The sequence below is a fragment of the Bidens hawaiensis genome, unplaced genomic scaffold, assembly GCF_021521415.1.
Source record: "Bidens hawaiensis isolate Kalapana, Puna unplaced genomic scaffold, B.hawaiensis_p1.1 tig00025597_1, whole genome shotgun sequence".
In the NCBI taxonomy this organism is placed as follows: Eukaryota; Viridiplantae; Streptophyta; class Magnoliopsida; order Asterales; family Asteraceae; genus Bidens; species Bidens hawaiensis.
In genome coordinates, this window is record NW_027494096.1 from 113,062 (window position 1) to 136,531 (window position 23,470).

The 23,470-nt window shown below is 31.8% G+C and overlaps 1 protein-coding gene and 1 pseudogene across 2 annotated transcripts; both read left to right on the forward strand.

Annotated features, from left to right (window-relative positions):
* Positions 1-15,113: 15,113 nt before the first annotated feature.
* On the forward strand, positions 15,114-16,588 carry LOC143571870 (putative serine/threonine-protein kinase SIS8). The gene is made up of 8 exons (XM_077057183.1): positions 15,114-15,280; positions 15,405-15,473; positions 15,618-15,718; positions 15,812-15,890; positions 15,981-16,079; positions 16,167-16,235; positions 16,365-16,418; positions 16,524-16,588. The coding sequence occupies exons 1-8, from the start codon at positions 15,188-15,190 to the stop codon at positions 16,527-16,529; spliced, it is 570 nt and encodes a 189-aa protein (XP_076913298.1). The 5' UTR covers positions 15,114-15,187; the 3' UTR covers positions 16,530-16,588.
* Positions 16,589-18,090: 1,502 nt separating this feature from the next.
* Positions 18,091-20,327, forward strand: LOC143571875 (mitogen-activated protein kinase 9-like; annotated as a pseudogene). Its single transcript, XR_013142172.1, has 8 exons — positions 18,091-18,507; positions 18,546-18,834; positions 18,925-19,080; positions 19,148-19,285; positions 19,357-19,430; positions 19,548-19,655; positions 19,866-20,074; positions 20,256-20,327. The product of XR_013142172.1 is annotated as a mitogen-activated protein kinase 9-like (transcript).
* Positions 20,328-23,470: the final 3,143 nt, after the last annotated feature.

The following is a 23,470-nucleotide window of genomic DNA, read 5'->3' on the forward strand; positions in this document are numbered from 1 at the left end:
AAGTTATAGACTTGAAAAATTATATCATCTCCCCAAAAAAAATTTAAATTCTATCGCCCCGATCAAGTCAAAGTCTTCAGGTAAACGGTTTTCCTGAAGATCCAATGGATCAGCTGGACCGACCACATACGAGTATGTGTCCTTCTAACTAAGTATGAACGACTGTTTTTCAGCGAAAGAACAAAACCCATCATAAACCGCCCCGGTCACTTTCAGTCATCTGGTCAATGGCTATCCTCATAATCTACTAGTAGAAGTAAGGACCAAACATATCCGAAGATGTGTCCTTCAAACTGAAGCAACCGACATAATTCTAAGCGATAGTGATGGTTTTTTTTTATTTGAAACGAGAAACACAGTTACTCGGGATTGATCATCCCATTAAGCTCACCGAGATTTTGAAAACGAGTTCGGTCAAACGCTTTAGTAAAAAAATCGGCGAAATTATCCAATGAATCAACCTTTTCTAGCACTATTAATTTCTTCTCGGCACAATCCCGTATAAAATGATGACGAATGTCAATGTGTTTAGTTTTGCTGTGTTTTACGGGATTGTTAGTTACTGAGATTGCAGCAATGTTATCAATGCAAATAAGAGTTTGAGTGAAATTCAGACCGTAATCGCGCAATTGCTGTTGTATCCAAAGAACCTGGGAGCAGCAGTTTGATGCTTCCATGTACTCTGCTTCACAAGTGGAAATGGCTACTGAGGTCTGCTTCTTGCACTGCCATGACACCAATCTTCCTCCCAGAAACTGACATCCACCGGTTGTCGACTTCCTGTTCTGATTGCAACCTCCGTAGTCAGAATCTGTGTAAGCGACCAAATCCAAGTCTCCCTCTTTCGTGTACCACAATCCCAGCTTAGGCTTGCCTTTGAGATACCGCAGTATTCTCTTCACTCCCTTCATGTGAGATTCCTTTGGGCTTGCCTGAAATCGAGCACAGAGACAAACTGCAAACATAATATCAGGTCTAGATGCAGTTAAATACATTAAAGAACCTATGATTGCTCGATATTGGGTGGGGTCCACGTCTTCATCACTGTCCGAATCAGCACCCAGTTTGTGGTTGACGCAAACCGGAGTATCAAATGGAGTGTTGTCCTCCATCTTGAAGCGTTTGAGAACGTCTTGGACATATTTAGTTTGATGGATAAACATCCCATCTTTCTTCTGATCAACCTGCAATCCTAAAAAGAAAGTTAATTCACCCATTGCACTCATTTCAAACCTCTTTTTCATGACTTCTTCAAACTCCTGACACATGACTTTTGATGCAACAAATATGATGTCGTCCACGTAGACTTGAACTAGTAGAAAATCTCGCCCTTTTCTCTTGACAAACAGCGTGTTGTCGATCTTTCCTCTTTCGAACCCATTCTCAAGTAAGTAATCAGATAAGGTTGCGTACCAGGCACGAGGGGCCTGATGTAGTCCATATAGTGCTTTACTCAGCTTGTACACATGATCAGGAAAGTCAGGGTCAGGAAAACCCGGAGGCTGTTCAACGTATACTACCTCATCGACTTTACCATTAAGAAAAGCACTTTTCACGTCTAATTGGAACACCTTCATTTCATTGTGTGCAGCAAATGCCAAAAATAGTCGAATCGCTTCCAATCTTGCCACAGGAGCAAACACTTCATTGTAGTCGATTCCTTCTTGCTGATTAGTAAAGTGCACTGTGTACTCTTTGTCACAAATCTGAGACACGCTCAACAAATTATGCTTCAACTCCTCAACAAAATTCACCTTCTGTAACTTCATTTTACCATTTGTCACAGTTCCAATACCAGTAATTCTACCACCACTCTCTCCAGCAAAACTTACCCTACCTCCTTGAACAGGTTTCCATTCGTGTAACAAATTCTTGTTACCTGTCATGTGCCGGGAACAGCCACTATCCACAACCCACAGAATGTTTACAGTTCCTGTCAAAGTTTCGATTAAAGAACCTGAATTTAGTAAAAGCGACCTCGAAAACACGGCCGACCCGAGGTAACCCGAGGTGAGCTCTACCTCGGGTCGTCCCACACGACTCCCCCTCTCTGTTTCTCTCTAGCTACTTGAACTGAACACACAATGCTCTAACTTTCTGGATACTAAACCCTAAACAAGACACACATATATATAGAAAACCAACTTCGCGGGCTTGGGCTTGGGCCAGTAGGCGAAGTTACGGCGAAGTTGTTCTAACTTCGCCTATGGCGTCTCCGCTGGTCTGAATTGCATAGCGACAGTCACAAAATGCACCAACAGACTCCCCTTTGACCGTTTCTCTCAATTCTAACAAACACAAAAGATCATCTGTTACAAAACATGCACCAACAGATTTTGATATAGAATCTAAAGATATTATAACAAAGTAATATAAAAAATAAAATAAATATAAAACCTTACCGGAAAACGTGACCGAAAACCGTAATAACTTCAACATATCAATTCAATCTTGGATTTTGATTTACAATCTAAAGAGATTATATAAAAATCACATAAAATTAAAGTAAATATAAAACATTACTGGAAAACCTTACCGGAAAACAATAGAACCTTACCAGCAAAACATAAAACAAAATCGGCCATTACCGGAATATAGGATACGGTGGAGGAATAATCTGAAAGATAGAGGAAACGATGGTATATATATATATGATATATATATATATATATAAATGGTTATGGTTTTCAACCTTTAGATTTATATAATGTGAATGAGGTGATTTAGTAAGTTTTTGAATTCTTATAATAATTAGAATAATTAATATCATAATTACATTAATAGGTTAATTATGATGTTTGACCAGATTTTAAAATTATTTAATAATTATTAATAATCATTGATTGTCTAGTATTTTAATTTATTTTAGAATTTTTATTGTTTACATGAACTATTAATAATCATTGATTGTCTAGTATTTTAATATATTTTTAAATTTTTTATTCACATGAAAAATAGAGAAGTGGTAGATAAAAATAGAATGTTTAAGAATAGGCCAATAGGAAAAAACCATGTTGAGTTAAAGTTTATTGTTTTAATAATATATTTAGATTTTTCCACAAGTATGGCATTAGCTGGAATGCAGATTAAATGGCGACAAAAGCATTCACATCAAGAAAAGAAAGATTAGCAAATACAATCACCATGAAACATTTTAAAACTTAAATAACTAGAAGATACAAAGCAACTAATATCAAGTTGGACATGGAATAATTAATTCTTGCTAATTTTAAGCAAAGTTAACAAAATTCCAATTACGAATTACACCCGTTACAAATAATATAAAGAATATAGCCATAAATGATAAGGCAGAAGTTGGTGGTAGATTAAGACTGTTTAATCCCGATTACATCCCCTCCACCTCCCAATTTACTTATAAATGCTCAGCTTCACCTCCCAATTGCACTCATATTTTCTGTCCATCCCTTCTTCCTCTGTAATATTCGAACACCCAAATGACAAGTCCGTCCGATGCTCAATCCGCTATTGAGGCACTTAACACTTCAAAAAACATTCCGAATATAGTCGGTTTGAACCTTTACGCTCTGTTCCTGAGTTCAATATATAAGAGAAAATAAAAGAGAGGAAAAAAAACTTTTATTTTCTTTTCTCTTTTACCTTTCCTTTCTTTCTTCCTATTTCTTTCCAGATTGAAAAGAAAACAACTCATACCAATTTACTCTTTATTTATCCTTATTTTCATTCCATATGTTTTCTTTTCTTTCATTTAATGAAACAAGGGAACACAATTTTCTCTCATCTCCTTTCTTTTCCTTTTTTTAAAAAAACCTATAGAACACAATAATTTTTTTATTTCCCCTTATTTCATTTCTTTTCCATCAATAAATTAACTCAAAAACACAGTGATAGTCCATTCTAAAAAGCCGACAAGTATAGCTTGGTGAGCATTAAATGTTACATTTATAACATCATTAATTGTTCATAAAACAATATTTCTTTTCATACTAATAAAAAAATCTAACTATACTATTAAGCCAAAAGAGTTTAAGTCAACTTGGCATATTCCTATTGGTTGTTGTATAAAGTTTCCATGTATATCTAGCACTTCTTTAATTTTCATATGAATAAAGATGGTTTAAAGATGCCCGGTATGCCTAATCAAAGATTGGTTCTAAAAGTTGATGTGCCAATAATGTTACTAAGGAACACTGATCAAAAGAACGATTTATGCAACGGAACCATCTTACAAGTAATTAAGTTGGGGAGACTTTTATCGAAGTACAGGTTATTTCAGGTACTAACATTGAGTTTCGCACTTATATAACTCGTAGTGGTCTAACTCATTCAGATAAGAAACTGCCATTCATATTTAAACGAAGACAGTTTCTTGTTACGGATTGTTTTGCAATGACCATTAATAAAAGTCAAGGCCAATCAATAGCAAAAGTTGACATATAACTTGCTTATTTGCTATTTGTTTGTTACAAAACAAAATGTGTTTAATAAAGCAACTCTAAAAGTTTCAAAATGAAGCTTTTCAAAAGTTACTTTTACTTTTTAAAAACAAAAAAGCAAATCAAAAACTTCCCCAAACACCCCCTTGCTCCCACTTATTTAAAAATTTGAATTAAATTTTATTTCCATAACCTTTACCCAAATTTAGAAAATAACCTTTACCCAAATATAGAAAAGAAAAAAAAGAAGACACCAATTTAATAATAATAAAATAAGAGAATAAAGCTAAAGAGTACAATCTATTAAAATAATATTATATTATTATTATATGTATTTAATAATTATTTAACGTAATTTATCCACAAAAAGTTATAAAAAAACTTGATGTGAAAGCTTTGGCTAATTACCTAAATGATATATATTAGGAATCAACTATATGTCAACTACACTTGAATGAGAATTAATTTGTTATTGAATATTGATTATGATTTTATTTTAAAGATCAATTAATTATAGTATTATGAAAGACTAAATTTATGTTTTTGATTGTCATATTGTTACCTACAACACTTTTTAAAATAAATATACCATTGCTTTTATAACTTTCAAGATTCATACATTATGCATTTAAAGAATCAAATATGCATATTATCTACTAGGTTATCTAGTGATTTTGGAATATGCGCAGAGTTCAAGAGATTTGGAGATCTTTGAGGATCTTGATGTTATCTTCTCACAAGTCAACATCCATCTAGAAGCTTAAAAAAAATAAATAAATATAAAAAAGTCATATTTTGTAAGTGTTGTACGGTGGCTACAAGAAGGGAAAAAGGGAAGTAGGATATGCTGCAAGAATTTAGTTAGTTTGTAAACTTGAGAAATTCTATCAAGATATACAAAGATTTGACTTGATATTATCTACTTTAGTTTCATTGCTTTTATGGCATTATTAAAGACATACTAAAAATAAGAGAAGTGAGTCGACATGCTATTATTCATTTACATGGGTGTATAATTTCATTATTATATTAAATTGATTATGTCAAATAAAATGATGTATTGCATAATTCTTATATGTTTAGATAATACTTATGCATCTATATTATTAGTAATTTATATTCCTGGCATTACCAGGTTTCACATGAGAAACGTGTCAGGCTAAATTAGTGGACTTTATGTTGTTAAGTATGTTAGTATAGTTTTCGAATTAACTTTTGTTTGATGAGTTTTGATATTTTGGGTTTGACCTATTTTGCTATAAGCCATCAGGCTTATCTTGAAACCAATTCATAAGCACTTTGTGAATCTTACGTCGTGTCTCATATTCCTATAGTGTTGTTTGTTTATAAGTTTGTAACATAGTGCAAAAAAAATTGCCCTAAAATTGGGGTTGTTAATATTAAATGTACAATTTTATATATATATATATAGAGAGAGAGAGAGAGAGCAAGGTTATAATAAGAAGTATATTTTTTTAAAAAAGTAAGAATTGATTTAACCATTAGATCTAAAGGACAAGATTGTAAACAACCTTGGCATGTTAATTATGGAATTTAATTATCCCGATCAAACACATTAAATATATATTTTATATTAATATAAACACACTAACCCGTATAAACACACTAATCCGGCTGTAACATTAACTACATATTCATACTTTTAAAAACACACAAATTTCAAATCTAACATAAACACACCAGTTTCAGATATGTGGGTGTATGAGGGGAGCGCTTTTTTTACTACTGATAGCGTCGAAAACTCAGTAAATATGACTGGAGAAAGTGGTGATGACCGGAAAAGGAAGAATGGTGGTGGTTAACGATGGTTCATAGTGGATGGTGGTGGTTTGTGGTAGGTTATGGAAGTGTTTTCTCTCTCACATGTGACTAATTAATTTGATTGTTTATTTTCAAATTTAATATAATACAGTAGAAGATAATTCCCATGGAGTGTTATAAAACAAGTACAAAAATAGAACACACATAAGAAAAACACTACAGTGAACCACAACTATTGGATCATCGATTCCAATGCTCCAGATCTCTTCATACACTTTTTAGAAACACATTACTTTTTAGTATAACCTCACCCTATATATATATATATATATATATATATATATCTTAGTCTAAGAATCTCATTATTACAATTATATAGTTTGACTTTCCTTATTTGTTAAAAAAATCAAATTTGAATAACTTTAATAGCTTAAATTCAAACTAAATCCATTTTAATGGAATATTTGTAACGAAAAACATTACAATGTTTTTTTTTTTTTTTTTTGCATTCATATTATTTACTTTTGAGAATAATTATGATGAAAAGTGATGATACTTCATATTGCATAAAGGGAGTAAATACAAGTATAAGGAGGCAACTAAATCTCATATTCTATTTGAGATATACACCATATCAATTATACATTAAATACAATATATTTCAATTAATATCATCTAATACCCCCCCCCCCCCTTCAATCTGCATGGTGGAGGACCGAGACGTAGCAGTGTCCGAAAAGACTCAAAAGAGGCACGCGGAAGACTTTTAGTAAAAATATACGCCACCTGAAGATTGGTCAAAACAAACTTGGTGTAAAGTTTGCCAGAACTAACCAGCTCGCGAATAAAGTGACAATCCAAATCAATATGCTTCGCCCGTTTATGAGATATTCTTATTCGCGAATAAAGCTGGTTTCCCTTCAAAATTGTACCAAAATTCATATTCTCTTGCACACACTTTGTAAAGGGTTAAGGGTCTCCGTAGAAATATTCTTAACATTGTACCAAAAGGTGTCTCATAGGTTAATAATGTAAATTCCTATAAAAAAATGAAGAAAATTATGTCTTCTTTGAAAGATCAAGCAAGTACAACAAACTTAAGTGATGACCTGAAGAATCTCAAATTAATGAACGATACTTTTAGGTTGATTGAATAGCCTCATATTACACTATCTTATTCTTGTCCTCACTTTGTGTCAGGAGCTTCTTAAAAAATGAAGGAAAACCGGATAGTGAATATTAGCTGTAAAAATTGTATAAGTTATTGTAGCAAACCAAATCAATAACATAAGAGAATACTAGCTGTCCGAAAAGACTCAAAAGAGGCACGCGGAAGACTTTTAGTAAAAATAATTGCCACCTGAAGATTGGTCGGAACAAACTTGGTGTAAAGTTTGCCAGAACTAACCAGCTCGCGAATAAAGTGATAATCCAAATCAATATGCTTCGCCCGTTTATGAGAAACAGGGTTTTGAGTCATGAACAATGCACTTTTATTATCACAAAGAAGAGTTGGCCTGTCTGGAGGTAACGCATAGAGCTCACGGAGCAGATGAGTGATCCATACAATCTCGGCTGCGGTATTTGCCATGGCACGATATACTGATTCACAGCTAGATCGCGAAACGGTAGGTTGCTTTTTTGCACTCCAAGAGACAAGATTTCCCCAGAAAAAAATAGAGTAACCATAAGTGGAACGTCTGGTGTCAATGCAACGAGCTCAATCAGCATCTGAGTAACCAAGAATCGAATTCTTCTTAGGGCGAGTAAAGTGAAGGCCAAATGAAACCGTGCCCTTGACATATCTAATAATCCGCTTGACTGACTGAAAATGCATCACGGTTGGAGCATGAAGAAACTGACTAACCTGATTCACAGCGTAGGATAAATCAGGTCGTGTGATAGTCAAGTACTGCAAGGCACCCACTAAAGACCGATATAAGGTTGTATCCGGGAAGGGATCACCATCGGCTGTGAAGGACTAGTGCGGAGCTAAGGGCGTAGCTGCCGGTTTAGAGTATAGAAGTCCTGCCCTCTTCAAGATATCAGTAGCATATTTCGATTGAGCCAAAAACAAACCATCATCAGTGTAAGGAACACTGATCAGGAGAACGATTTATGCAACGGAACCAGCTTACAAGTAATTAAGTTAGGGAGACTTTTATCAAAGTAAAGGTTATTTTAGGTACTAACATTGAGTTTCGCACTTATATAACTCGTAGTGGTCTAACTCATTCAGATAAGAAACTGCCATTCATATTTAAACAAAGACGGTTTCCTGTTGCGGATTGTTTTGCAATGATCATTAATAAAATTTAAGGCCAATCAATAGCAAGAGTTGACATATAACTTGCTTATTTGCTATTTGTTTGTTAAAAAGCAAAATGTGTTTAGTAAAGCAACTCTAAAAGTTTCAAAATGAAACTTTTTAAAAGTTACTTTTACTTTTTAAAAAACAGAAAAGCAAATAAAAAACTTCCCCAAACACCCCCTTGCTCCCACTTATTTAAAAATTTGAATTAAATTTTATTTCCATAACCTTTACCCAAATATAGAAAAGAAGAAAAAGAAGACACCAATTTAATAATAATAAAATAAGAGAATAAAGCTAAAGAGTACAATCTATTAAAACAATATTATATTATTATTATATGTATTTAATAATTATTTAACGTAATTTATTCACAAAAGAGTTATAAAAAAACTAGATGTGAAAGCTTTGGCTAATTTCCTAAATGATATATATTAGGAATCAACTATATGTCAACTACACTTAAATGAGAATTAATTTGTTATTGAATATTGATTATGATTTTATTTTAAAGATCAATTAATTATAGTATTATGAAAAGACTAAATTTATATTTTTGATTGTCATATTGTTACCTACAACACTTTTTAAAATAAATATACTATTGTTTTTATAACTTTCAAGATTCATACATTATGCATTTAAATAATCAAATATGCATATTATCTACTAGGTTATCTAGTGATTTTGGAATATGCGCAGAGTTCAAGGGATTTGGAGATCTTTGAGGATCTGATGTTATATTCTCACAAGTCAACATCCATCTAGAAGCTTAAAAAAATAAATAAATATAAAAAAATCATATTTTGTAAGTGTTGTACGGTGGCTACAAGAAGGGAAAAAGGGAAGTAGGATATGTTGCAAGAATTTAGTTAGTTTGTAAACTTGAGAAATTCTATCAAGATATACAAAGATTTGACTTGATTATCTACTTTAGTTTCATTGCTTTTATGGCATTATTAAAGACATACTAAAAATAAGAGAAGTGAGTCGACATGCTATTATTCATTTACATGGGTGTATAATTTCATTATTATATTAAATTGATTATGTCAAATAAAATGATGTATTGCATAATTCTTATATGTTTAGATAATACTTATGCATCTATATTATTAGTAATTTATATTCCTGGCATTACCAGGTTTCACATGAGAAACGTGTCAGGCTAAATTAGTGGACTTTATGTTGTTAAGTATGTTAGTATAGTTTTCGAATTAACTTTTGTTTGATGAGTTTTGATATTTTGGGTTTGACCTATTTTGCTATAAGACTTCAGACATATCTTGAAACCAATTCATTAGCACTTTGTAAATCTTACGTCGTGTCTCATATTCCTATAGTGTTGTTTGTTTATAAGTTTGTAACATAGTGCGAAAAAAATGGCCCTAAAATTGGGGTTGTTATAGAAAATGTATATATATATATACCCTAGTCTAAGAATCTCATTATTACAATTATATAGTTTGACTTTCCTTATTTGTTAAAAAAACCGAATTTGAATAACTTTAATAGATTAAATTCAAACTAAATCCATTTTAATGGAATATTTGTAACGAAAAACATTACAATGTTTTTTTTTTTTTGCATTCATATTATTTACTTTACATATATTGTTCACGACATTATTATTATTATTCAATATTAATGTAGATTTTTTTTTGCATTATTATTCGTTTAAGTTTTTATTCAATATTAATATAGACTATTTTCTCAAACATTAATATGTTGACCAAATCTCTATAATTTCTATAAATATAGATTACTGTTTTCCAAAATACATAATGATATTTTTAAAAACTTTCTATAATACACATCACCAACATTTAATACTATCAAATGTTAATCAATAATATTTATGAAAATATGGATCTAAACTAATGACACTTTAAATGTTAAAATAAAGGTGTATTATATTTGTAAAACTATCTAACGATATAAATTTTAATATATAATAAACAAGTTGAATATTTATTATATATTAACTTAATACATAATTCATAATTAAACATTTACTTAAATTTAATTTTATGTAAGAGATTTTTAAATAAATGACTTCTGACATTTCTATAATTCACAAATTAGATTCATTTATTAGTGTTGCGTAATATTGTTTCAAAACTAACTAACACGGTTTTTAAACTATATGAAATTACATCAGTTTGGGAATGTTATGTTTTGAAAGGAATATTTACTCCTCTTGGTCGACAACGATGTGTTTTATAATTGATAAGTTTGCTAATGATATATTGTTTCTGGAGTGTTTGGAACAGATATTTAACAACGAAGTGGTATTAGTAATATTACAAATGTTATCATATTATTTGTTTTATAGATTAAAATACTTGCTTATTTTTTGTTACTTGAATGGTTGAATGCCTGAATTAAACCAGGTTAGCAATGGTGATATCCAATCTTAAGACACCGTCAATGCAATATTGGAAACTTTTAATTTGTATGTTTAATATCTATGATATGGGACTGTGACTTCTGTATTTTTAACTTCTCTTTTGTTATGAAGGAGAGGATCTCCTTTGGTAAGAATAGTGCTACTCATATGAAAATTGTTGAGGCAAACTTTGTTAACAAATCTAAAGAGGAACATCGAGTAAATTTATGACAGTGTTGACGGTGCAGTTTCAAAATTAGTTACTAAGTCTAAGACAAAAGATGTTATAGGTGATGTTGGGATCGAAAATAAAATCTTATGAATCATTTTATATGTTATTATTATAACATATATGTTTATTTAAACTTTTGTAATTGTTTATAACATATGAATCCATTTTCTTTATAACATATTAATTATATTATAGTTGTACTTTTAATTTCAAATGATGAAATTACCATTTAACTAATATTCATGATGTAATACCTTATAATTCGAATTTGTAGCAACCAAGCAAGTCCAAAAGACTCACAATACAAAATTGATCATTCATTTCAAATTTCTTATTGTTTGAAAGAGATGAAGGTTGTGAGTTATAGTTTACTTTTAATTGTTAGTTTGGTACCATATTGTTCTTTTGTATTATTAGATTATAAATATGTTTTGGTATATTGTTAGTTCAAATACTAGCTAGATTATTATGGATTTGGAACTATGACCCGGGTTTGAAAAAATTAAATATATTTTTTACAAGTTCTTATGTTATTATTTTTATATTTTTAACCCGTGTGTAACATGAACTCTAATATATATATATATATAATTGTTCCCTTAAATATACTAAATGGTCTATGATATTAGGATGATATTGTTTTTTTTTTTTTATATTTTTAGGTGATGAAACAATTTGGAGATATATATTGTAGGATATAGTAGGGTGATAATAAATAAATAAAAATATGAAAATTATGTATGTATGATGACGAGGGACAACTATTAGAGTGAGCTAAATATGATGAAGATATTATAGAGTTTTATTAGTTGGGAAATAGAGATTAAAAAATATATAAAAAAATAAAAATGTAAGAAAAATAAAAGGTAGAAAATTAGTCGATGTCTCCATAATGCAGGAAGGGTTTTTGGTGCACAAAATGATTTGTGCAAATTATGTTAGTTCTAATATGTGACAATAATAATTATTTTTAGAATATATGAATGTATGATATCAACGGTTCCTAATTAGTGTTAAAAATTGTGAAATAATCGCAATAAATGAGCAAAAATGGCTAGGAATCATTACCAGGTGTTGCCACTGAAATAGACGGGTTTCAAGGTGCGTCCGAGATCAAAATATTATGTTAAAAACGTGAGAATGGTAGGGTAACAAATTTAGAGCAGAACCTTTCTAAACACTGCATGATCGATAGGCGAATATGAAGGTTTAACAAAGGTTCTCATGTTACCTTTCCGGTGATTCGTTCTAGGAGCTTGATGAGGGCTGGAGTGTGATGAGATTAAGCTTAGGGGCTACGAATTCTTTGTGTAAATTAGTTTGAGGAGGGTTAGAACTTAATTAAAAGAAACAAGCATAAAGATTCACAAGACATGACTAAGGTTTGTCTTACCGATCATGTGTATTGAGAACCAAGCTTGTGATATCAGATTTGAGGCTGATATCATTTCTTTTATTATGTGTATTCAATAACCGTTTAGCATAATTTATCCACAAAAGAGTTATAAAAAATAGATGAGAAAGTTTTGCCTAATTTCTTAAATGATATATATTAAGAATCAACTATATGTCAACTATACTTGAATGAAAATTAATATTATATTGAATACTAGTTTGAGCCCCGTGTATTACACGGGGAATTAATAAAATTTTAAAATTTGAACGTTAATCAAAATACGACAACACAATTATCATATATTGTTAATAAAATTACAATTTATATTAAAATTATAGGAATTACTAAAGAAACATTACGTAAATATTTACTAATAAGAAAAATTTTCCTTGTACACTACGTTTGCGGTTGTGTTGGTCAATATACCTAGTTTATCAATAATCAAAATTTTTAGTCAATGTCTGCTGTAAATCTTGACAAAGCGACCATAGATGTCCGTATGAAAACACGGGTTCTTTCAAGTACAAGCCAACCATAAATAATAAAACAATATTATATATTAAATCTAAATCTTAAATATGTATATAAGCGAAACCTCCTTAAATTCTCTCAAGCCATCAGATTGCTTTATTTGTAAATGAATGTTTCTCATGCATTCAAACCGAATTCACGGGTACGGGTATCACCAAACCCAGATAGCCTTTTAAACAGGTTATAACATCTCATTATATTAAAAATTAATCTCATCAAATATTTGATATCAAAATCCTCTAAAATAGATATATACTAAAAATTAGTATCCGTTTTTTAAGATATTATTTATAATTAAGAAACAATTTTATAGTAAAAAACGGGTCACGGGTCTCACCAAACCCATATAGCTTTTAACCGGGTTATAACATCTCATTTATTTGTGAACTCTTTCATCATCAAATCCTAAGTATATTAATAACTTCCTTACAATAAATAATATTAAAATCCAAAAAAATATATTAATATTATAAATGAATAGTATCTGTAATAAAAGCTAATTATATATATGATAGCTAAGAAAAGAACTTCATGTTTCTAGCTTTCCAAAATAAACCAAAAGAATAAATTTAAATGGTTAGTATATGGATAAACAAATTTATGAGAATGTAGTCAATATATATAATGAAAATTTAAAAGGAAGAAAGTATTTTAATTGTCTTTTATTTTACATTCCTGAAAATACTAAAAAAAATAATAATAAAGCAATCTTTCGACCACTTCTATCTCATTTGGCATTTTCTTTTTTATAGCTAAATTGTTTCATTTTATTACATTAAAATATAAAAAGAAAAAAAATAAATAAACAAACATTAACATTCTTGCTTTATACATACATAAGAATAAAGCTATTTTGGGTTGGGTAATGATCCACATGGGATCCAAATAACAAATGGGTTTAAAAAAGTGAGGATGATTGAGAGAGTGACAAATGACACATAATGATATTCTTTTATTAGAGTAGTAGATTGATTAAGACTTTATTTTGAAGATCTATTAATTAAAATATTATGAAAGACTACATTTATATTTTAGATTGTCATAACAGTTTGTTTTGTAACATATATTTAAAATATACTTATAAAAAAAAGAAATGTCTTAGATATTGTTCATCTTTTAACATTGATGTGCAACAAATATTTAAATTGATGTGTAAATAATCTTAGAGTAATAAACATTACGGTTGTTGATGTGTAACAAATGTCTTAGATAAAATTCATCTTTTGAATCAACATTGAGATAGACGTTTTGTTGATCAAAATTGTAAAATTGTTTTGTTGATTTAAAGATTAATTTCGTTGTTTGCTTATTATTGTACTCATGTTATAATTTATAAAATATTTTAATTTTTCATTTATCTTTGTTAGTTTTTGTATTTAATTCAAATAAGTTATGATGTCTTATAATTCATATAAAATTATCATTTATTTATAAATACAACATTTGCATTTTATAAATACAACAACGTCATTATAGGTATACCAAATGATCTTTTGATTGGTGATTCATCTGATCTGATTGATTTTGTATATCCAACATTATTGGAAAAATTTAACGATATTTCATATTTTCAAGAAAGGGTCATACTTGCACTTTTAAATGAGGTTGTCTAAGATATTAATGAAAAAATTTTGTCTTTGCTTCCCGGAGAAGAAGTTAAATATCTCAGTTCTGATAGTATAGACAAGCCTAATTTTGTGGATGGTCAAAGAAGGGATGGGGAAGGGCAATTTGGTAATTTGCAAGCAGGTGAGAATGATGTGGCAGATAGTTTGAATTCGGAAGTCTCGCTTGATGACGTGGCAGATTGTGAGATTGCATGGGAGGAAATTACCTTGGGTGAACGTATTGGATTAGGTACTACTGATCTATCTTGTTAATTTTGCATATTTTCACTGTTCTAAGGTACTGCATATTTTCTGGTCACTAATGTTAGAAAGTGTGACTCATAAAGTTTTAACGTTTGCAAACATGCCTCTTCAACTTAGAATATTTGTAAAATTTGGTTGTTAGTTAATGGTATTGCCTCCTAATTTTAATGAGTATTAATATTTTTTCAATGCTAGTGACAAAAAGTGTTATAAAACAAAGAGACCAAATTTTAATATTTGTAAAACTTGGTTGTTAGTTAATGGTATTGCCTCCTAAGAATAAGCCCATTAATAACTGTCTCTATGTTGCAGGATCGTATGGTGAGGTGTATCGTGGTGATTGGCATGGAACTGTAAGTTAATTTCATAATGGTTTCACGTGTGTTCGAATTTCGCTACCTTTTGTTTTGAATAGTTATTTAACATTTCTCACTATTGGGTCGTGTTATATTATGTGTGGATCATTTAAATTTTCAGGAAGTTGCTGTTAAAAGGTTTCTAGACCAACAAGTAACGGTTGAATCCCTTGAGGAATTCAGAAGTGAGGTATAATCTGCTCTCTCTAACGATTGCAATATATAAAGGCGTATTCGCATGTTAATTTAGTTTAATCAGTTTAATTCAATCAATGTGAGTATGCTAATTTAATTAAACCATATATGTCCTTACTGTTTGTTCTTTGATGTGAAGGTGGGCATCATTAAAAGAGTTAGGCATCCCAACGTGGTACTCTTCATGGGAGCTGTCACACGCGCTCCACATCTTTCAATTGTTACCGAATTTCTACCTAGGTAAACTGTAATATTATATTATATAATTTTCAAGATCATCTTGCATGTTTGTAGGCATGGTAATGAGACATATATTATTATCATCTTTTGCAGAGGTAGTTTGTATAGACTAATCCACCGGCCCAACAATCAACTTGACATTAGACGGCGTTTGAGGATAGCCCTTCATGCTGTATGCTATTTTCTGCAACCTTTTGATTTTTTTCTTGTATAAAATATAATATAATACTCTGTTGTGTATTTTGTAAAATTTAACTTTAAGGCCCGTGGCATGAATTATCTGCACCATTGCACGCCAGTTATAGTTCACCGTGATTTGAAGTCACCAAATCTCCTTGTTGATAAAAACTGGGTTGTAAAGGTACCATACCAGCCTTGTGATACTCGATTAAGACAGAATTTCTTATTTTAAATATATGTTATTATATTTTTTTTATCATTTCATCAGGTTGGTGATTTTGGGTTGTCAAGAATGAAGAGCAGCACGTTTCTCTCATCAAGGTCTACTGCAGGGACGGTATGTGTTTGTTGGATCATACTTCTTTAACGATTGTAATCATATTAACTAAATACGAACATAATTTTTTGTATTAAAGTTGCATGATTTATATTGACAATTCAATGTGGTTGCATATGATTTTTTCAGGCAGAATGGATGGCTCCGGAGGTCCTACGAAGCGAGCCTTCAGATGAAAAGTTGGTATTTTTTACTCTCTTATGTAAATAATTTATTTTCTTGTATAAGAAGGGAAAAAATGTATTTTGTTTTATTTTGTGTTATGATGATTGAGGCAATGCATTGCAGGTGTGATGTTTACAGCTTTGGAGTCATTTTATGGGAGCTATGCACGTTGCAACAACCGTGGGGTGGAATGAACCCGATGCAAGTTGGTGCTGTTGGGTTTCAGCATCACCATCTTGAAGTTCCTGATGGCGTGGGTCCCGCCATTGCTGATATTATTACAAGATGTTGGTAAACGTAAGTACTCCATTAATGGGTCAAACGGGTTGCATATCAGACACATTTACTTACAAATGGGTTAACTTGAATTGCATTTAGTTACATGTTGGTCACATGGGTCACGTAAAACAGGTTGAAACTTGCCCTTAAGTCTACTTTTTAATGCATGCAGTGATTTATTTAAGGGTTTAGACGATTATCAATCATAAGTAACACATTAGTTGCATATAAACTTATATTAAAGAAACATAAGTGTTTGCAGGTAATTAGGACTTATGAGAAGAGTTTTTATGACATGATTGACTGATTGTTGACTTTTTTTTTTTACTGATTTATAACCTGGATCTCGAAAGATATATAAAAGTTTATAATTAAGTGGATGACTTGGTACTGGTTGTTGATCTGAAAGATGACTACATCATTTGGCCCCATATGAAATCTATAGTTGGCGATTTTGTTGGCGAACGTGTGATGTCCCACCTGCACAACAATAAAACTATATATAGTTAAGTCTCACTATTGATGATTATAAATCAATAGGATTAGGGCTGTCCAAAAAGCTCCTGCTCGCTCGGAAAAAGCTTGCTTCAATTGGCTTGGTTTGAAACCGAGCTGGCTCGTTTTGTAAACGTGCCAAGCCTGAGCTGAGGGTGGCTCACTCATTAGTTCGACTCGGTTTGGCTTGCATTAATTTACGATTACTTTAGTTTATTATATATGTGTATATGTACGTATAAATAAGCCGTTTATGATATTTTGTTCAATGACTTTTAAATATTTTGTTGTTTCTAATGAGTTTATGTTATTTTGTTGATTCAAATCGGTTTCGATCGCTTTATCTTTTGTTGATAGAAGTCACAAATCGAATGTTTGAATACTGTATCTTCAGTTATGTTTTGATAAAATGATTTTTTAAACTGAGCCTGAGCTTGCCCTAGCTCAACTGTGAACAGCCTTATATTGACATTGTAACCTAATGTCTCACACTTTTTGATTTGATGCTACCAGCGCCTATCGGCGGGAACTGGGCTTGTCTTGGTTAGTAGTGCCCGCCCATTCTGTCTCGCCCGCCCGCCGACCCATGAATTCTTCAGAGCGGGCCGGCAGGCCGGGCGTACGGGAACCGTCGAAGAAGTGCCTCAACGCGGCGCAGCCGCTACTTCTCCTCCTTTAAGACAAATAAATACAATTGAATACGATTAACACAATAGAATCACTTTCAACCTCATTTGCATTATCAAAGGTATCTATTGGAATGCATATCGTATCAGGGTTTCTAGTATTGAGCCTACGGTGTCATTAGGTTTATTAAGGTTTCCTTGTAATGTCTATAGTAATGCAATAAAGAATTTTATAATGTTATCAATATCTGAGATGGGATATATAATAAAATGTGCGTACTTTTGTTGTTATGTTTACTCAGCTTGAAGCAGAGTTCTTCACAGAGTATGGTGAGGCAAGCAGGTACCAAGTTCAAGAAGTTATAGGCAAAGGAAGTTATGGTGTTGTGGCGTCTGCGATTGATATACAGGCGAAAAGGTTGCTATCAAGAAGATTAATGATGTTTTTGAACATGTATCTGATGCCACACGGATCCTTAGAGAAATCAAACTCCTTCGCTTGCTCAAACATCCTGATGTTGTACAAATTAAACATATCATGCTTCCGCCTTCTAGAAGAGAGTTTAAGGATAGTTATGTTGTTTTTGAACTAATGGAATGTGATCTTCACCAAGTTATCAAGGCCAATGATGATTTGACACCTCAGCATCATCGTTACTTCTTGTACAGGTCTTTTTCTTCATATGATTGTGTGCACGTTTCTAATAGTTATTAATATTATTACTTATATTATTGCATTTTGCAGCAAATGTGTTTCACCGAGATTTAAAACCCAAAAACATTCTTTTGGACGGTATGTCAAATTTCTTGTCTCGTGTAATTAGAGACCAATGGTTTATGCTCGTTCTAAATGACCTGAGATTGGTGCAGGATTATTATTGCAGTACACACCTGGCGTTGATATATGGAGCATTGGATGCATATTTGCTGAAATGCTTTTAGGAAGACCGATATTTCCCGGAAGGAAAGTGGTGCATCAACTGGATCTCATGACTGATTTGCTTGGCACTCCTTCCACTGAATCTATTGCACGGGTCAATTGACATACCCCTTTAACTTCTTACTGGTCAAAACGGGCTTAAAATCAAATCATTAATCTAATTATACAAATGGTGTTAATGCAGATTCGCAATGAAAAAGCTAGAAGATATCTTAATAATATGCGTAAGAAACCGCCTGTTCCTTTTACACACAAATTTCCTAATGCTGATCCATTGGCACTTAGCCTACTTGAACGCCTGCTATCGTTTGACCCAAAAGATCGTCCCTCAGCTGAAGAGGTATCTTGATTTTTTTTTCAAGATTGAGTTCCAATTGGTGTTTGTTGTTAATGATATGTTTTTACAGGTGCTGTCGGATCCTTACTTTCAAGGGTTGGCTAATGTGGAACAGGAACCATCAACTCACGCGATATCAAAACTTGAATTTGAATTTGAAAGGAAAAAACTGGCAAAAGATGATGTTAGGGAGTTGATATATCGAGAGGTATGCAGGCACATGATTAGGCTTTTATGCAATGCTTGTTAGTTGTTAACAATGGTCTTGTTATATATCAGATTCTAGAGTATCATCCTCAAATGCTTCAGGAATATTTACGTGGTGGAGAACAAACTAGCTTTTTGTACCCAAGGTGATAATAACTTCTATATTTACTGAAAACATATGATCTTTTATTTTTGCTAATGTGTAACATTTTCTGTTTAATATTCTCACTTAGTGATGTGTTTTCTTTTATAATGTTTAATAGTGGTGTTGACCGGTTTAAGCGACAATTTGCACATTTGGAGGAGAATTTTGGTAGAGGCGGAAAACGTAGCACCCCACCCCTGCAAAGGCAGCATGTCTCACTCCCAAGGTAAGTTGACTAATAAAATTACCAAAATGCCCATTGACTTTCTTGTTAACGAAAATCTAACGCAAAGGTACAATCAGACATGGCATGCTCTCATTGGATTGAATTGTTTGCAAAACTTAAAAGTCGATGACCATTCTGTTTTGGACATATTGCACATAGAAGAAAGTTATATATGTGTGTGTGTACATAACTATAATGATTTCTCTATAGGGAAAGAGTTCCTGCACCGAATTCCGGAGCATCTGCGGCTCAAGAAAATGATGCTGAAAACTTCGGATGCTACAACACACGATAGCCCAAAGGGCCAGTCAGAAAGTGAAGCTGACCAAGATGGACCCGCGAGTGCTCGTAGCTTATTAAAGAGTTCCAGTATCAGTGCCTCCAAATGTATAGGTAACCAAGGAACAACAAATTCCCAGGTAATTTTTATCTTTAATTATTATTTACTATTTAATTTTATCTACTGGTTCGACCCATTCAGGTATGCATGGGTCATGGAAAGTTATATTTTATCTCTAACCGCTTAAACGAGTAAAATAAAAGTAAAAGTATAGTAGAAGGAGATTTTGCAGTTGTAAATTGAAGTGCTAATTTGTGCAGGAAGAAGTGGAGGTTGATGGGTTAGCCCAAAAGATTGAAGTCCTAAAAGCCTAAAGAATGAAGAAGATAATGAGTTATTTCACCGTGTCTGTCGCTGAGTGAAAGCCCTGTGTTTTGTAGTGTTACTTGATTACGGTTTGCATGACTTATTGCTTCTAGTTCTTCTGACCATCATGATTTTGTTGTTATGAGCATGGATTAATTATTTGATGTTTCTTCTTCCTCTACTAGTGTACATATGGGATATTTTGATTATTTACATATTGATTTGTACGTTGTTTGTTACTTGAGAAAATCACAAGAATAATGATTTTTATCATTTATTTAACCAAAATAATAATGACCTTTTCAGTTTTTCAATCAAGCTAAACAAGTGTTCCCAGCACAAATGATTTTAACCAGTGGCGTAGCAAAACTGATCTCCTGCGGCAGATTCCTTTGTGTTGACAAATACATGTGGTGCAACACTCTATTTTGTTGCTCCGTGGGCCCAGTTGCGAACCAGTGAGATAGTTACAACTAGACAAAACACTAGAACCAATCATTTTTGTGAGATGTCAACGCTCAACATCATATACGGAAGTGAAAAGAAAAGCTTTTTGTATTTGTACATCGCTTGGTTTAAAAGAAGCTTTCACATTCTTTCGGAAACAAATTCTTTAGAATATTTACTTTTAAAATACTTATCAACATTATACCCTTATGTTATATTTATCAGTTCAAGTCAAAATGATATGAAAAGTTACATATATCTATCGGTATATATATACTTGGGGAAAGTTAACATACAAACTAAAAAAGTGAGCTAAGTGTGCGAATCAAGTAGTGTAACTATATAATTATGTAAGTAATTACACTATGTTTTAATTACACTATACTGTAATTACGCTATATTTTTATATAATTGCACTACTTAATTTGTACACTTAGAGCGTTAATTTAATTTGTATTTGATTAAAATCATATTTTCCTAATTCAATAGGGACGTGGCAAAAAAAAAACAAAAACGGTTAATAATCAGAGTATAAAAAGAGCCGTAATTCTTAACTTTTATCCCATACATACAACAAATCAATAAATTATACATATTACACTATATTTATACATGTTGCTTAATATATTTATGCAACCAACATTTTAAGTTCTAATATAAAACACATTAAAATTTTGTTACAAATATAAGCACACTAAAGGTGCTTTAAAGCTACAAATATATAGCCAAAAAATGCAAATCTATACAAAATAATATTTTTAACACCTAAAATTTCACCTTATAATTTTCTATATGTTTTTTCAGTTCTCTAAATTTCAGTTTCATGCGTGAATTTTAGTATTGTCATGTCAAATCATGAGAGTTAATTTACATATAGTGCATGTGTCTCAGTTTTTTATGAGTTTATCATTAAGCGTCAAGATTTCAATTTATGCCAACATCATTTTCTCAAGTTTGTATTAATATGTTTTTAAAGTTTTAACCAATCAACAAGCAAGCTCCATGTTTCTAAAGTCAAGCATGTCATTTTCACACATAATATTATCACATATGTTTCAAGAATTAAAAGATTAGGAATGTGTAAATTATAATTGGCTTAATTTTTGTTAAATACTTAAATACATTTGTTACCTCGTGACTTATTTCCATCATTCCATGTGTTCCTCTTTGATGACAAGGAAAATTATACTTGTTAATTGTTATTTATGTCTTGCACGTTGAATGTCGTTGCCATCAACTCTTCCTATTTAAAGCACGTACTTCAAGTAGTTCTAGATAATGGTTAGCATTAACGAAGCTTGGACGGCTTGGTTCAGCCCAACGGCGGACTCAAAATGTATTTTAAAAAATCTTAAACGAGGGGGGTGGGCTTAAAATTTCAACGAAAAACGGGTATTTGCACCATGTATACAAATTTTTGGATGAAAAAAAGTCACTTAACACTACTGCTCAAAAATAGGGAGGCCTGGGACACCCTGATCCTAAAGAGCTTTCCCCCTAATGGTTAGAATAATTATTTCTAAGGGAAATTCCTAAAATATTCCTCTTAGAGCATTCTCATCCGGATCTTCATCCCCATCTTTATAATTACACTACAAAACACTACATTTCTCTTTCCTGTTCAATTAAATAATATTACTTTATACCTTTATCATTACAGTTTTCTCTCCCATCTACTCACAACCAATTCAACAAATATTAAAAAATAAATAAGGACAAACAAAGTTTCCCCAAATTTACAAAAAATCACTACCTTTTCTCTTCACCCTATAACTTATACTCACAACCACTCAAACATTACCCTATAATTTACAAACTCTCCTCACAATTGTCACACCCCGAAAACTTAACTTAGCAGCGGAAGTCTTAATTAAGACGTTCGAGTGGTGACAGACGCCGATTAGCCATACAATATTTAAACACACGTCATTAATGTACAAGTTGGACATTTATTACTGAAAACACAAGTTTGTTTCAAGTTATCAGAGTACACATTATTTTAAAACATTATGTCCAGCTGTTGGGACCTAGAATCCCGCATTTTCCCACGTTTTCTTCACGAAGCGCCAAGTTTTCCTTTACCTGAAAAACACGTTTAAAATATACGTCAATGCAAAGGTTGGTGAGTTCTCAATAATATAAAATGTCCTTTTTCATTAAATTTCACTTTCTTCATTTCGAAACTATTTTGTCCATACAAATCAATATTTATATTTTACCCTGATCCCACGGGATCAAGGCCAACTTACACGAAAGTCGTTTAAAAATCATATAGTCGCCTCAACGACAAATCAAATGGACTCCTTTCGTATTACCACGATAGTTCTCGAAATAACATTTTATTCTTCAACATTTGTGATAGTTATAAACTAGCAAGGAATATAACAAATGTAATGCTACTAAACCTATAATCAAAGCGTATAATAATTCAAAACATTTGCCCCCAACATTTAACCAGTGCGACTGGTCGGTAGGCAGGGCGTCACCCGATAAATCTATCAATTTTTCTATGCCTTTTTACAGTTAATGATTATACAGCTGCGATCACCACAATTTCCTGGAATATTATTCAAGAGAATACTTATTCCCGTCAGCCCGACCATGCTTACCCACGTTGGCCAAATCTAAAGCCCTTACAATATCACAATTGTTAAGATAATAAAATGTGTTTTGACACAAACGTGTTTCCTCCCCGAAAACATTGATAAATCATTTAAAACAA

Coding starts and splice junctions, on each gene's coding strand:
- LOC143571870 (XM_077057183.1), top strand. CDS start 15,188: ATGGTATTGCCTCCTAAGAATAAGCCCATTAATAACTGTCTCTATGTT. Junction 15,891..15,980: donor TGAGGATAGCCCTTCATGCT/GTATGCTATTTT, acceptor TTTAACTTTAAG/GCCCGTGGCATGAATTATCT. Junction 16,236..16,364: donor CAAGGTCTACTGCAGGGACG/GTATGTGTTTGT, acceptor TGATTTTTTCAG/GCAGAATGGATGGCTCCGGA.